The sequence below is a fragment of the Homarus americanus genome, unplaced genomic scaffold, assembly GCF_018991925.1.
Source record: "Homarus americanus isolate GMGI-L3 unplaced genomic scaffold, GMGI_Hamer_2.0 scaffold55, whole genome shotgun sequence".
Taxonomy (NCBI): domain Eukaryota; kingdom Metazoa; phylum Arthropoda; class Malacostraca; order Decapoda; family Nephropidae; genus Homarus; species Homarus americanus.
Window position 1 is genome coordinate 49,093 of NW_024713894.1, and position 15,291 is coordinate 64,383.

General features: G+C 39.0%; 1 protein-coding gene across 1 annotated transcript in view; it reads right to left on the reverse strand.

The window, feature by feature from the left end:
- Positions 1-6,305: 6,305 nt before the first annotated feature.
- Positions 6,306-15,291, reverse strand: part of LOC121874988 (transient receptor potential-gamma protein-like) — a 135,516-nt gene continuing 126,530 nt past the window's right edge. The window contains 3 exon segments of the mRNA XM_042379342.1: positions 6,306-11,116; positions 11,487-12,245; positions 13,050-13,174. Of these exon segments, the coding sequence (XP_042235276.1) occupies positions 11,526-12,245; positions 13,050-13,174 (845 nt within the window). The 3' untranslated portion in view covers positions 6,306-11,116; positions 11,487-11,525.

Below are 15,291 nucleotides of genomic sequence, written 5' to 3' on the forward strand. Positions count from 1 at the left end.
CAACACTGGAGATGGTACAGATATATTCTGGAGCCAGTACATGCCAAGTACAGAGTACTTGCCAGAAGTATAACAGATGTGACCAACTGTTCAAGTGGCTAACAGGTTGATTAGTGGCGATGAGGGCAAAGTAAAGTAAAGATATACGATCCTGATGAGAGGCTGCAAGAGATGGTGCAGTATGGAAAGTTGCCATCAGGTACTGGTAATCATGAATAATCCACACAAGTGTGGAAAATGGCCTTAAAATGGTGAAGATAAATAATTATTTGTTAATTATATAGCTTATTATATCACTATATTAATTGATTTTGCACTTACTATTTTTCCACCTACTAACAAATTTTGTAACTAAAAAAGTTAAGGGCTTTAAACTTTAAAGAAACCAGTTATTTTTTATCAGCAGATATTTTTACATCTTTGATTTTTCTTATTTCACACTTTAGTGGGAACTGATGTTTGTTTAACTTCTTGATCCACAGAAGTGTCTTGGGCTCAATGAACCGACTTGCTTTGTTACCAAATAACCAGCATCACGTAGCACATCAAGCTGTTCCCCCTTCAACTCCGCCCTTCCCAGCTCACACTATGAACACAGTTTTAACATCACCGAATATGTTTTCTAAACAAATGCAAGGACACCCAATTTCATATAGAAAATATGTTGCATAAGGTTATTCATGAAAGTATATAATACAGTTGTCTGTTTTAAGGCCCTGGTATAATACTGTACTGTACTTTATTTAGTCATTTATTACTCCTTATTGCCTTATTTATTCAGTTATATAACAGAATATGGAAGAAAGTGTGAAGGGAAGAAAAATGTTAGAAGGAATTAAGATACAGGGTGTCTCTTGACTAAGATATTAAAGTGTACGTTAGTTATAGAAAAATAGAACAATAATAATTTATGACTATTGAATAAAAAAATAAATAAAATTCTCATTAATTCAGCAAAAAATCGTACTAAGTAACCTGCATCTAGTGTTTTAATTCCATACTTCCTTGATTCTTATGTTCTTAGTGTTGTGTTGTACAGGCTAGATTGTAATTATGTATACAGTACTGTAGTCTAAATTTCTGTGTAAATCATTAATAGAAATTTAATTTATTTGACTGTATTGTTTACTCTTATACAAAATAAAACAATCAAGACATGGATATGGTACAGTAAAACACTTGTATATAATTTAAAAACCTAATGTTTTCTTATTGTGTGACCAAGGATTCTATTTCTGGAAACCGAGAGCCCGTGAATTATTTTTCTCTATTTTTGCATAAACTGGAAAACTTACTTTAATTTTATTCATTTGTAAATTTATATATTGTACCAGTAGCTGTGTGAAATGTTTTGGGAGAAGAGAGTTTGCTTGTTTCTAACCTGTGATATACTGTACATTACTGTATTTGAATTTCAATTATCTTGATTTCAGAAATTGTAGATTTTATTTTTATCGAATACGGTACAATACTGGTGTGTAAATGGTAATTATAGTACCTGAACTAGGATTGATAAAATTTGTGATTCAATTCTCTAGTTCTTTTAAGTTTTTGCAATATGGTTACTTTGTTTACTTCCATTAAAATTGTATTAATTTTTCCCATGATAGTCTACCAATTAAATAATGTACAGGATATCAATCTGTGAGAAGTATAGTAGTACTGTATAATTGTATAAGGTGACCTTGCTGAAAAGTTAAAATACATTGAACAACTGTCAACTAACAACTAACCAGTCTGTGTATAGTATGCATGGCAACTTGAATGGTCTGAAGGTAAAGTACAGTATTGTACTTATTAAATATACAGTATTTTATTTGTAAAACTGTATCTCTTACTATTCTTAAATACTGTACAAACCTTGCATGGAATAGCAAGTTTCAGGATAAAGAGCAATACAGGTACAGGTATATATTTTGGCAAGTACTTTTTCAGATTACTGTACAAAAAACTTCTTCATTCGGAGAAGGATAGACTGGTGGAACAGTTGGCCTACTGAAGCGTTGGTTCCTAGAACAGTGTTGACTTATTACAACCTTAGGCAAGATAATCATGAAATATGGGGTGTGGTAATCTATGCTAGGTGAGGGTACAGGGGAGGGATGTTTTTGAAGAATAGAAGTGGTATAAAATTAAACTAAAGGGGAGAGACTTACTCACTGTAGGATGTATCTACAGATCCCCAAATTGCATCTTATTGAACCAAAGGAACTTAAGAGCCATAATTGACATCACAAAGCAACAGTACTCAACCCTAGCCACCTTCTTGTTATAGGGGACTATAACTATGGTGACAGCGACTGGAGAAATGCAACTCGCTAAATGACCCTAATAACCCCGCTACTCTTTTTTTATAGAAACTCTTGAGAGACGATTTTCTATTACCAATATGTTACAGACCTGACTCACTACAGAGAGAAACAAACAAACTGTTGGACCTCATCATAACTAACAAGGAGGGCATGGTGGTCAAGTTGGTACATCTAGCCCCCATTGACACCAGTCACCGTGTAATGCTGTCCTTCAGATTTAACTGCTGCTTGGTTCATGACTATAGCAGGCCAAGGTTCAAATTACAAGGGCAGTTAAGATGGGATAAGGGAGGAGATGAGGGGTATTCACTGGCCCAACTAAGATATAAGAATGCAGACATTATGCTTAATATAGCCAGTAAAGTGAACTATTTGATTGATAAATATATACTCAAGACCAAACCCAGTGGCTCCAGGAATAAAAGGAGACTGCACCGACCACTACACATAAACCATGCGGCAGTTGACAAAGTTAAGAAAAAATCTCAGAAACTCAAGATGTGGGTTATGGCAAAAGGTGAGCAGGACAGGAGGATGTATGCCAGGTCCAGGAACCAAGTAAAGTCTGAGTGCAGAAGGGATATAAAAGGTCAGGTCAAACCCAAAGGCATTTTACTGTTATGCAAAATTAAAATTAAAAAGATGGTAGTTGCACAGATTCAGAGCAGCGTCTTGACGGGTTAAATTCTTTTCCTCAGTGTTCACAAGAGAGGTTGCGAACAATCTTCCTGAATTTGAGGAAAGACGGTTTGACACAACACTGACCCACATTGTGTTCTCAGAAGAGGGCATAAGAAATAAATTGTCAAAGCTAAAGGTCCATGAGAGTCCCAACCCTGATATGGTGCATGCCAGAGTGGGCAAGGGGTGACCTAATTGAAGTTTATAAGCATCTAACAGGGCACCACTCAGTCGAATATCCATACTTGGAGCTGGTGGGTGCCTGCCCAACAAGGGATCACAACTCAAGGTTGAAAAAGCCACAGGTCCAGAAAACTGTGAAGGTAAACTTTTTTGGAGTGAGATTTGTAAATGCTAAGAACATCCCAGTACTTGCCAACAATGCGTAACGGACACATGATCGACTGCCTAAGCGGCTAACAAACTGTTCAATGATGAAGAGGACAAAATTAAAAGTAAAGTAAAATAGGAATGAAAATTAGGAAAAATAGTTCCAATGACATGCTTGAATTATTTATTAAATCGTGTATTACTTTTTACTTTTATCCTCTTCGCCACTGATTGGCTTATTGCTATGGTGTTCTTGTAAGAAATATATATATATATATATATATATATATATATATATATATATATATATATATATATATATATATATATATATATATATATATATATATATATATATATATATATATATATATATATATATATATATATATATATATATATATATATATATATATATATATATATATATATATATATATATATATATATATATACAGTTGGTCCTCACATTAAGCGGTCCCGCATTCCGCGTTTCACCGTTAACGCGGTGCCTTGCCAGAACCTAACATTCTTACATTCCGCGGTCGTGAACCCCATTACGCGGAGAGCGGCTGGCAAGCCGCGCCATTTTTGGATCCAAACCTCCCGCCATCCGCCATGTTGTGTAAGAGGCGCGAAAATGGTGCGCACAAGGTCGCCCAGTCATCAAAACATTACCGAGTTCTTTACCCGCCACCCACCACAACCGGCCCAAGTCAGTGATAGTGATAATTATAGTGAGGATATGGACTTATATGGACTTTGAGGGGTTTAACAAAGAGGCCCTGCAAGCCTCTGTGGTGGATAGTGATACAATTGATACCAGTGATACAGGTGAGGGCCAATAATCTGCCCTCTGCCTCGGAACCAACCCCCCATCCCCGTGTGCCCAGCCATCTTTTCTACTAATGTAAGTGTTAAAAAACCTAATATTATTGATATTTCTCTTAATTATTAATTGTGTGTGCATGCCATCATAAAGTTAAGATAATATTTTTACTACAACATAGTTGTGTGTCGTCAAAAAGTGGAGTTTGGGGATCGGCCTGGACTCCATTTCAATTAATCCCATATGTTATGTTGTTCACTTTACGCGTTCCTCACTTTCCGGACCCTCCGACACCCCAGCAGGCGCATCTGACGACTCTGTACCTGCCGTGAGGGAAGCACAACATTCATCGCCTCCACACACCCTTTTTCTCCCTCTCTACTCCCACAGATATTGTGTATCTAGACAGTTGTCTCCTCTAGCGGCCGGCTCATCCACACCATCGCCGTTATGGCTCACATGTGGCATGCACCGCCCGTTCTGCCTCACATGTGCTAAGCAACCCAGCAGACAACAAGTCTCCTACACCGCCTGGAGGGAAGGGAGGAGTATTGTAGTGGATTTCTCCCCTACAAACGCTGGGTAGCCGACCCCGCGAATTCCCCAGTGTATGCCTCGTCGTCTAGGTCAACCAGCGCCGCCCACGGAGCGGGGGTCAAGTATCTACCCACGCCTACCTCTATAAAAGACCTGACCTCGTGGTGACCTCTCTCTTTCTACCTACACCAACCAGTAAGCAACACCTCCTCCTCCTCCTGCCTGGCGGTCCTCGCTCCCGCCGGCGAGCATGGTGACCATGGCGACCCACACGCTGGTCCTCCTCTGAGCATCCTCACAAATCAGATATCTCTACATCACGCTTGTAACCACGCTGCCACTTCCCAGCACCAAGCTGCATGGTACATCCAATACAACATGCATACAGAGAGCACATTGTGAGTTTCCTTTCTCCATCCCATCCTGAGTGTGAACCAAATAACACGTACCCCACAACATAATTAGATTTGATCCCAATTTGTTTCAAAGAAAATTAAATATTTAAAAATGTAATTGGAATATTTAAATATAAGATGAACAATAATTAAATCTACAAATATAAATAAAAACAAAAGTACTTTTTACGAACGTTTATGAACAAATATATTAATATTGTCTATTGTTTTATGTTGATCACTATATTTTCTGATATCGCTGCTTCATTCGTTCGATCAACGTACAATTTATAAAAAAAATTAGTCATTCATTACTTACAGCCGTTTTCTATGATGAAGCACAGATTAATACGTTTTCTTTAATAGTTACCCTTGTAATACCAAACGATCTTTATTATGTCACACGCTCCATAGATGGCGCGTCAATCGGAGATCACGAAGATACTGTACCTGTATTATGTTTTGGGGCGAGTTCAACATCCTACTTCTATAACCCTTGACCTGCACAGAGCACAGTACTAACACAGAAAAATGAAGGTCGTAACCTAGAAGACAACAAAACATTGCAAAAACTTCGTCTCGTTTCTAGAAAAAATATAGTTTGAGGTAGCTGGTATAAAGAAAAGTAACGACAATGGTCACAGACTTACCTTGTCTAAAATTACAGGGGGGTAATTATCGAATGAGGTCTTTTTGTAGTAAAATTTCACTGGTGCTGTGCAATGGAACTCACAGTTACCACCTCTTGTGATGTAATGGAAGACATTATATAATGATCAGCTTATGTTACACTGGAAGACACTGTATACTGATCATCTGAGTTACAATCAACACTAACACGCCTGGACAGAACAGTGTTTGACACAGGACACTGTCACACTGGTGACTGAACAGTGAACAGCCTGGTGGGCATTCCTCGCTGGTGGGCGTGGCTCCAAACTACCAGGTGGATAGTTTGGTTATGAAACACTAAATCAGTGATAGTAAGCTTACATTGGTTATCAAACACTAAATTAGTAAGTTTACATTACTATACATGTTTTTTGAGAACCTAAATAATAAAGAATGTTGGAATATATCAGCTTGACTTCACAAGTATAATAATAATAATAATAATAATAATAATAATAATAATAATAATAATAATAATAATAATAATAATAATAATGATAATAATAATAATAATAATAATAATAATAACAGCAATAATAAAACTCAGACTAGTTCCATTTATTTATTTGTCTCTTCGTGGTCGTATACAATCTACCATTAATTTATTAGCAACGATAATCCATAAAACTTCAACAAAAACATAAATTTCTCTATAACCTGCCTCACAAACCCGTCCGCCAGCAAGAGTAACTAGCAGCGCCTGGCGTTCTTTTCCTCCCAAGCAGTGGTACGCTTATGGAAGTTACGCCAGACGAACATTCTCCCACCTTCTGCTTGCAGTGCGATCTGTAAACAGTAGAAGCACTAGACGCCATTAGACACAAGCGAGTCAGCAGACATTTGTAGGATGGTCATGGCTACTCCTTGTGTTACCTATTTATTCTCACAGATGAAAATGACAAGAACTTGTAGATCAGAATTAACAAGAAAGACGATAAAATAGTAAATAAAAAAGGACTATTAAATCCCACTCACTCAAACGTTGAATACAGGAGTTGTTTAAAGATGAGCAAAGCATATTCGGTAATAGACAGTAGGTAAAAAAAAAACGAAACCCAAAACTCACTATATCCAAGGATTGATGTGACCTTAGCAGTGATTTGGTGTGACTGTGATGATGTAATCGTCTCGTATCACAAACTATTAAGGAACTGAAACAATTGGCCCACTTTAGTACACAAGTAAACTTCTGGGTGTATAGATAACATGCAAATATTCTGGACTGATGTTAGAGGCGGTCAAGTCTTTGTTCACCGACATCCCAAGACTTTGATTGGCCACAAATATATGTTTTAGGTTAAAAAATATTCTTAACATGTTGTGTGCTTACTACAAGAAGCCTTTGCCGTGTCGTAACCTCACAACACAGAGCCTCAGTGCCTCCACCAAATGTCCTGAAAGACTCGAATGTGTCTCCTGGGCGAATCTCTTAGCGACTAAGAGAAAACCAAGGAGGAGAAAGACAATCTGTCATCCGCTTCGAACAAGAGACATTATGAAATATAATCACACGTTCAATGTGCTTTGTATAGCAGCAAAATATGATGATGCTGTAGATGAAATACAAACTAGAATTGGTGATAAAAAGTGAATTAAGGGTTAACATACATGGATGGGTCAGAGTATGAGTCTACTTTCTGAAAAAAGGAGAACGCTTGATAAAATGGTTTCTAAAGTTACGTATTCCCACGGGGTTCTCCTTCTTCACCCCCAACAACTTTCCTCCATGATGTAAACACAAATTCTCTCCTTAATAATTTGGCTACTAAGGTATACAGTATGTGCAGTTCATACCTACGGGATCTTTCAGTTTCCTATTTTAATTACCTTTGCACGTATATTAATTACCTTTACATATGTTTTAACCACCTTCACATTTTTTTAATCACTGTTATAATGATTTAATCGCCCTTACACATATTTTAATTATTTTTACTTCATACCTTAAGCAAATTATACAGCCGCGTTGAGCTGGTTTTCACACTACTGTACATAACAAACAATTACAGATTTTACCGAATGTTACATCAAACTCATAAGACTTAGAAATAATTACAATAAAAACTGTACACAAGGTCTCATTACTATACACATATTAGAGTATCAATAATAAACCTATGTCGAGAATGTAAATAAATAATTCATAAGCCTTGTAAAAGAATCAGGGTTAATAATATTAATTGTAATCCAAGGAACAGAGAAGATTGAAGCAGTTAAAGACAATATAGTTAACTGTTTTAACTTCACGATTAATTTTTTTTGGACCCAGCGGACGCCAGATGAAGAAGGTGTAGGGATTATCATCATCATTATCACCAACAGCACCTTCATTACTACAATCACTATCATCATCAACATCATCATCATTACTACAATCACCATCATTATCATCACAATCATTCTCATCATTACCATCACCATCAGAGCGTCGTATCAAATGTTGTGTTATGTATATAAAAATATGGTGAGGCGGGAAGGCGTACGTACTTAGAAACCTCCCTCATGTCACTTGAGAAATTTTAACTAGATGTTTTTTTTATGGTTTTAACCCTTTGAGGATAATGGTTTAACCCTCTGAGGACGATGGTTTAAGTTATAACTCTTCCTCAGAATGTATAATCTCAGCTATAATCCTCAAGGGGGTTAAGCCATTGTCCTCAAAGGGTTCAGCTCCTGACAACACCAATACAACTTTTCCCAAAAATCCAGGCAAATATTTCATAGCCAAAAAAGAACAAACAAACAAATGTACATAATTGCCTCAACTTCAGTTTGTGTCAGACCAAATATACTTTTTTCTATCGCATAAAAAGGCAAATATTTTATGATATATATTTATATATATATATGTATATATGCACAATATATAGATACAAACTACAAAACGAAATCAAATTTTCAAAATAATAATTCCACAACGTTTGACAACAAATTCCTCGACCACACACAGACACACCGCAGACACGCACACAGACACACGTTTACATAAAAGTGTTCGTTGCAAAAAGAGATCCAGAAATTAAATATACTCGTATGTACAGATATTTTTTTCCATGCATTATTAATATTTACAAACTAGTAGACGAGAGCAGGAGCAAGGTATAAGATCAACCTCATTTACCACAACAATAAGGCTCACTTCCCCTTAACTATCCTGAGGAAAATTAGCATTATCATCACCCTTCCATAAGGCTTGTATAAAATTATTATCATATCTTTTTCAGATTTCCGTAACAAGGGTAAAATTTTCAATCTTCGCCCACAGCTCGACTCAGCAAACCTAAACAACCAGTGAAGAATTGGTTCATGAGGGTATTTTGTGCTTGTATCACATTGGTAGTTGAACACCTCCCAACAACCGTTCATCTGGGACAGGTAGTCATCACGCAGGCTTTCAAACATCATCTCGATAGGAGGGAACAATGAGGGATAGGAAGAGGAAGAAGAGTAGGCGGAGGATGAAGGAAAGAGAATCACCTCAGACCATTCAATAATGGAGTGAGGGGACGTGGAAGAGAGTGAGGAGTGAGCCCTGTCTCCCCTTAAGAGCCATCCTAGACTCTCTTCGTTATGAGAGAGAGAGTGAGAAGAGAAAGAGAGAGAAGGAAATATTACAGCTATTAGTGTTGATGAAGTCAAAGATGAGCAATGACATTTATAGAATCCAATATGAATTAGATTTTTGGTTTGATCACAACATCTAGCTCACCAGGGTCAGTAAACAATGACGTCTGGAAAGCGCTCTTATTAAAACAAGTGAAGTACGACGCTACCGTTACCCTCACCTACCTTACTGTTAATGTATATTTAAAATCCCATAATTTCTCTTTAGCAATGTAAAAAATAGTCTTGTACGATATTTCAGAGGCGTTTGACTGAAAAAGAGCCATCATTGAGCTTTGCAGCGTAAATATCCCCGTAAGTCAGGACTCGAAACCGGGATTAGCAGGTGAAAATACTACTGAGTTCAAACCCGGGGACTAGCAAGATGCCCAATTACCACCGGGATCCAATACTGATACGCAGATACTTCAGCTACCTTAACACACCCAAACAATGCAATTTGTGTCATAAAGTTTGTTAAGATGGAATTAATATATATTTTTGCATTTTTTTTTACACAACTTCTCTTTGCGACGAACTAGACAAACCAAGAACAAGAATATTTAGCACCAGCTGTACTGAAAAAGTTAATAATCATATCAATATTACAAGCAGAAGCTACAAACACTAACGTTGAACATCCTTGTGCACTGTTGCCATCAAGTCGGTACAGTATATATAAAACGAAGAACATTGTCTATATAAAAACCATTACAAGTGTACTTTGTATATACATCTCAACCCGTGTTACACTTAGTAATTAATATATAGACTTACTATTTCTTATTTTCCAAGTGTCTGGCGGTATAGTGTCTTGAGTCACTTGATATAAAAAAAAGGTTTTCACTAATTTTTGTTCTTGAGCAAGTTACGGGTCACAGTGCTCGCTATCAACACCATTTTCTTTTACAATACACCGTTTTCTATTACGGTGCACCATATTTAACACTAACTATTCATTTCTATGATAACATATAAATTTCTAGAACTGTGCACCGTTTTCTATCACCACGTACTGTTTATATTGCACTGCACCATTTTCCTACATTTAATTCACTCGGTGCTCAAGACACAAACCCCGTTAAAGTGTTCTTGAGATTAAACTTTTTTTCGAGTCAATAAAATTCATATTAAAATCTTGAATGTCAACAACAACTTCCTTATATACAACTTCACTATTTTTTTACGATTTTAAAAGTTTAAATACTATAGGAGTTATCAATACAGTTAAGGAGGGATAAATGTTCCAATGACTCTACCACATTGTCTTCTTTACAATGCCATATAAACAAACACCTTGAACTAAATGATTACAATATCAATTTATAAATCTCAAATGTCATATTTAAACAAAGAGGAGGTTTTATATCCCCTTATATATATATATATATATATATATATATATATATATATATATATATATATATATATATATATATATATATATATATATATATATATATATATATATATATATATATATATAGTTATCCTGGTATATACAGTGCGGGTGACATTACGAATGGGATCCGATAAACAACAGTGACCTTTGATACCAAGGGGTTGAGGCTAACTGCCTCTCCCCCCCAGTTGAACAGCGTCAGGGGAAAGTGAACCTCAGTGACGGGGTATTTGGTGGCCAGGGTCGCGTGTCAGGTCGCCAGTGTGGGTGTATAGGTGAAACTCGACCTATTTACAAATGGGTGTTGATGAGGGAGAGTGTGGGGGTAGAGGTGCTGGTTCAGACACGCTTTTACCTGGAGGAAGGAAGACGAAGATTAAGGAATTTAGTATATTTCACCTGATAATTAGATACCCTAACCTTATCTATAATCCCGGTGCTAGGTTAGGTTACGTTAGGTTAGCTTAAGTTAGATTAGATTACGGTGGTTAATGAGTCATAATTATCAATATTTTTTACACACGAAACTTGATATTCACGTTATTTTGAATCGAGGCCCATTATGGGGATATTTTAGTAGTGTTATTATGTGAGTAGTGTTATTATGGGGTAACTTACGTATACGAGTATTCAGTATTTTGTATCTGTGCCGTTTGTGTGAGGTGTTACTGTTGGGGTTCTGTGTGTGGTGTCGTAGTGCGAGGATGTTTGTGTTGTTAACTCACCATAATAAATAAGTGGTGGATGCGCGGGTGGGGCGAGGATCAGAGCCAGCCAGCAGCCATGTGTCTGTTGACTGGCTGGATGCCGGGCAGTCGTGGTGGCTGTACCGACCCATTGGCTGGGGGTCCGGCGCCCACCAGGGGTTCCGACGACTCGCTCACTGCCAAGGGCGGCAAAGACCCACTGCCTGACGAAGGTGACGCGGCAGTGACCGTGGGTTCGGTGACATTGGAGGAAGTGGACACTGGGCGAGGCCACTGTGGGTAGGGCGGGGGAGGCTCTGTTTCAGTCGAGGAGTGGGAAGGGCTGCTGCTGCTGGCGCCCGCTAACGCCGACTGATCAAAGCTCACAGAGCTCTTGGGCGGCCTCTTGACCGGCTCGTGTTGACTCACCAGCGCTGCTGCGTCCAGATGCATCGTCCCGCTGACTCCTGACCCCGTCCGCTCCTGTCGTGTGGCCTCCGAGGAACCGTCGGGGCCCCTCAATATCCCGGGTGGCAGGTTCTGGAGGGGGGTCGGGGTCTCGCCCCCCCCGCCAAGAGCGTCCTCTGAGTTCCCGGTGATCTCGTTGCCAGGTTCGGAGGAGAGCGACTCGTCGGAGCGGGACCTGGATAATAACTTTTTTACTTTGGCATTCTTAGCAGCCTCGACGAGCGTCCCCCAACGCTTCTTGTTGGTCGGGCGGCCCAGTCTCGCCTCCGCCAGCCTGGCCAGCCGCGCCAGTTTGTTTTGAGGCGACCGCTTCACCGCCACCTCCACCACCTGCAGAGACCAGGGCACATGGGTCATCTAGGGTCACAGGGGCCCGACTGTATGGGACAAAGGAAACGGCGGACTCTCCCACCTCATGACTCAATAAGCTTTTTCATGATTTCTTTATACTCTTCTGTGAAAGAGATCCACTATGAATATATTCTTCAAATCCAATGAGCATATTTCACACATACACACACACACACACACACACTGTACATGTGTTGAGCACACAATGATATACAGTATGTATCTTGCGACATAAGAATACTAAAATAATAATAATAATAAAAATAGCAATACACTGAGAGGGAAGGTGTCTGCTGAGGGGAGGGAACTGAGGGAGGGGTAGAAAGTTGTGGCCAGGCAGTAGATCTCGACCCTACTCGATTTGGTTGAGGATAAGAATAGTAGTTTGTGCTCTCGTGGCCCACCTGTCTGCCTGGAGACATTGGCACACTAACAGGTCCAGTACCTTGACTGTCATTAGGGGGGACCAACAGTAAACATTGGTGGGAAGCTTGACGGTGATGGTGTGAGAGGTAGAGACAAATAAACACGATTCAGGGATTCCAGAATTTGTTGTTATCGAATGGGGAATCATAGCTTTACTTACAATCTTAATATGTGAGGTGGTTATTCTGAAAGAAAATTATGTTTGGAATCATTTAGTAAGTGTTAATGGGGGATCTATCATATATCGATATTTAGCCATATAGTGATTCAAGTGACACCTGAGATGTTAGCATGCGTTTTATACCACTTGCGTCGCAATTATGTGCCACAAACCTTCTTCTGGCTGCCAGCTCTTACCTCCGCCGTGGCCGGGAGAACAGTGGTCGCCCCTAAACTCTGGGTGGTACTGAGAGTGTTCACTCCCAGGTTGAACCCCTTCATGAGTCTTCTCTCCTTTTGACGATTCTTCTTTCCTCCAGAACCTAGAGTAGTAGTCCACAAGATTATTAGAGAAAACCATTTACCCAAACAAAAATAAACACAATACAGTTTTTCGTGATAGTTTTTGGGGAGGAGTTTTAATGATCTTGAGGGATTACATCACTCATTTGGTAGTCAAAGATTAATGTTAAAAATAATAGGAAGAAAGACATGAGAATGGTGCTGATTAAAATAAGAATATATTAAATGAATTCATTCAAGACTTGTACAAACATGTCACATGCAAGAAAACAATTCATTCTGAACGTGTTACATTAACAGTCTCATGGGGTAAAAAGTACTATGACCAAATGCGTCAACTAACGTCACTTCAGAGAATCTTTTTATTATTTGTGTATTCATAAGACCAATAGTTACAGCACTGCATCTCACAAGAAAGAGGAGGCACCAGTGTGAGGCCTAACACTACAGTAGCCAGACTTATAAAGACCAATGGTCACCTTAATCTTATAAATACTGTACAGGTTAAATACAGTTTGTAATTTTGTTGTCATCATCAGTTATCCCTTAATTAACAATTTTGTGTCATCTTCAGTAGGTACTAGAGCGAGTGTACAGAACTGCTTTGTTGATGCCCTGGCAGTATCTACTGTAGGTGCACTGCAGCCAGTACTTGATGATCAACAGTGGATGACATATGGTGTACACCCTATGTGATGTGTATGCTCAGTTAGTGTGTGTGTGTGTGTGTGCGTGTGTGTGTGTGTGTGTGTGTGTGTGTGTGTGTGTGTGTGTGTTGTGTACGCTCTATGTATAGTGTGTACACTTAATGTATTATGTCCCAAAGAGTCATTCTGAAGCCCTTAAACAGCCTGGTTGTGTATTGATTCTCTTAACAACCGAGTCCACCACTGTCACACCCACAAGCACTGACTGTCAGCACCCGTTTGCAAGATTATACTTGTGCTTGTGTGAGATATATGTGCTTTCTAGGTGAATACGTACGCCCGTGTGTGTGCGTGCATGCGTGCGTGCGTGCGTGCGTGCGTGCTTACGTATGTATGTATGTATATATATATATATATATATATATATATATATATATATATATATATATATATATATATATATATATATGTATGTATGTATGTATGTATGTATGTATGTATGTATGTATGTAATGTATATATGTATGTATGTATGTATGTATGTATGTATGTATGTATGTATGTATGTATGTGCACTTGTGAGTTTTTGCAAGATTCTTGAAGGGTTGTGGGATGGAAGAGAGGAGGAGGAGGAGGAAGCATGCCTGGTGCTCCAAGAGAGTCTGGCTTTCTGGTCAACTCTTGTCTTGGTCATGAGAGGCGGAAGGTTAGCAACGATACAGTGATCGCTGAGGCAAGTGGTGGTGTGATGCTCGAGGCTGGGAGGGAAAAAATCCACCGATGGACCCGAAGAGCCAAAATTGTTTTTTACTCTTCAGCTGAAAACAAATTCGGGAATTTAAAAAAAAATTCAAAACTGACAACTGTTTAAAGGACTTGAGTGCATAACACGTTTCTGGTGATCATATATAACAATATATAACAGGCTAAGATGCAGCTGGGGACACTCTCTTACTGCACTGGGAAAAGTAGTTGATGAATTAACTGAGATATACAGACCAGTGTTACAGAAAAAGGTGTCTAGCCAAGCAAAATGGTGCAAAAGATGCAGAGCAAGACCGCTATACCGTGCATGCAGAGGAGGCAAGCAGTTCCCCACGATGACGTTCTGGGACCTTTACTGGGATGGTGCAAGAACCTGTGACTCTGAGTTTCCTGTAGAGGTCCTTTAATTGGTTACCAATGTTCATCAAACAACACCCTAAGATCTAGTGACAGCTGACAGGGGAAGGAAGGGCGGAAACTTACATACTCTTGAAGAAGTGTCTCACCCAGCCTGCACACCCTCCACCCAGCGGTGTGTGGCTGTGTACCAGGAGAACTACACACCCACACACCGCTGCTGGAGGGTGTAGCGGCTTGGCCAGGAGGGTGGCTGTGTGGCCGTGCATGGTAGGTGCCTTCTACTGCACACAACACTCTTACGTGCGTGTTGCGCTGCCTATATATATATGAAGAACAGAAAAAGAACCAAGGCACAACGCGGTAGA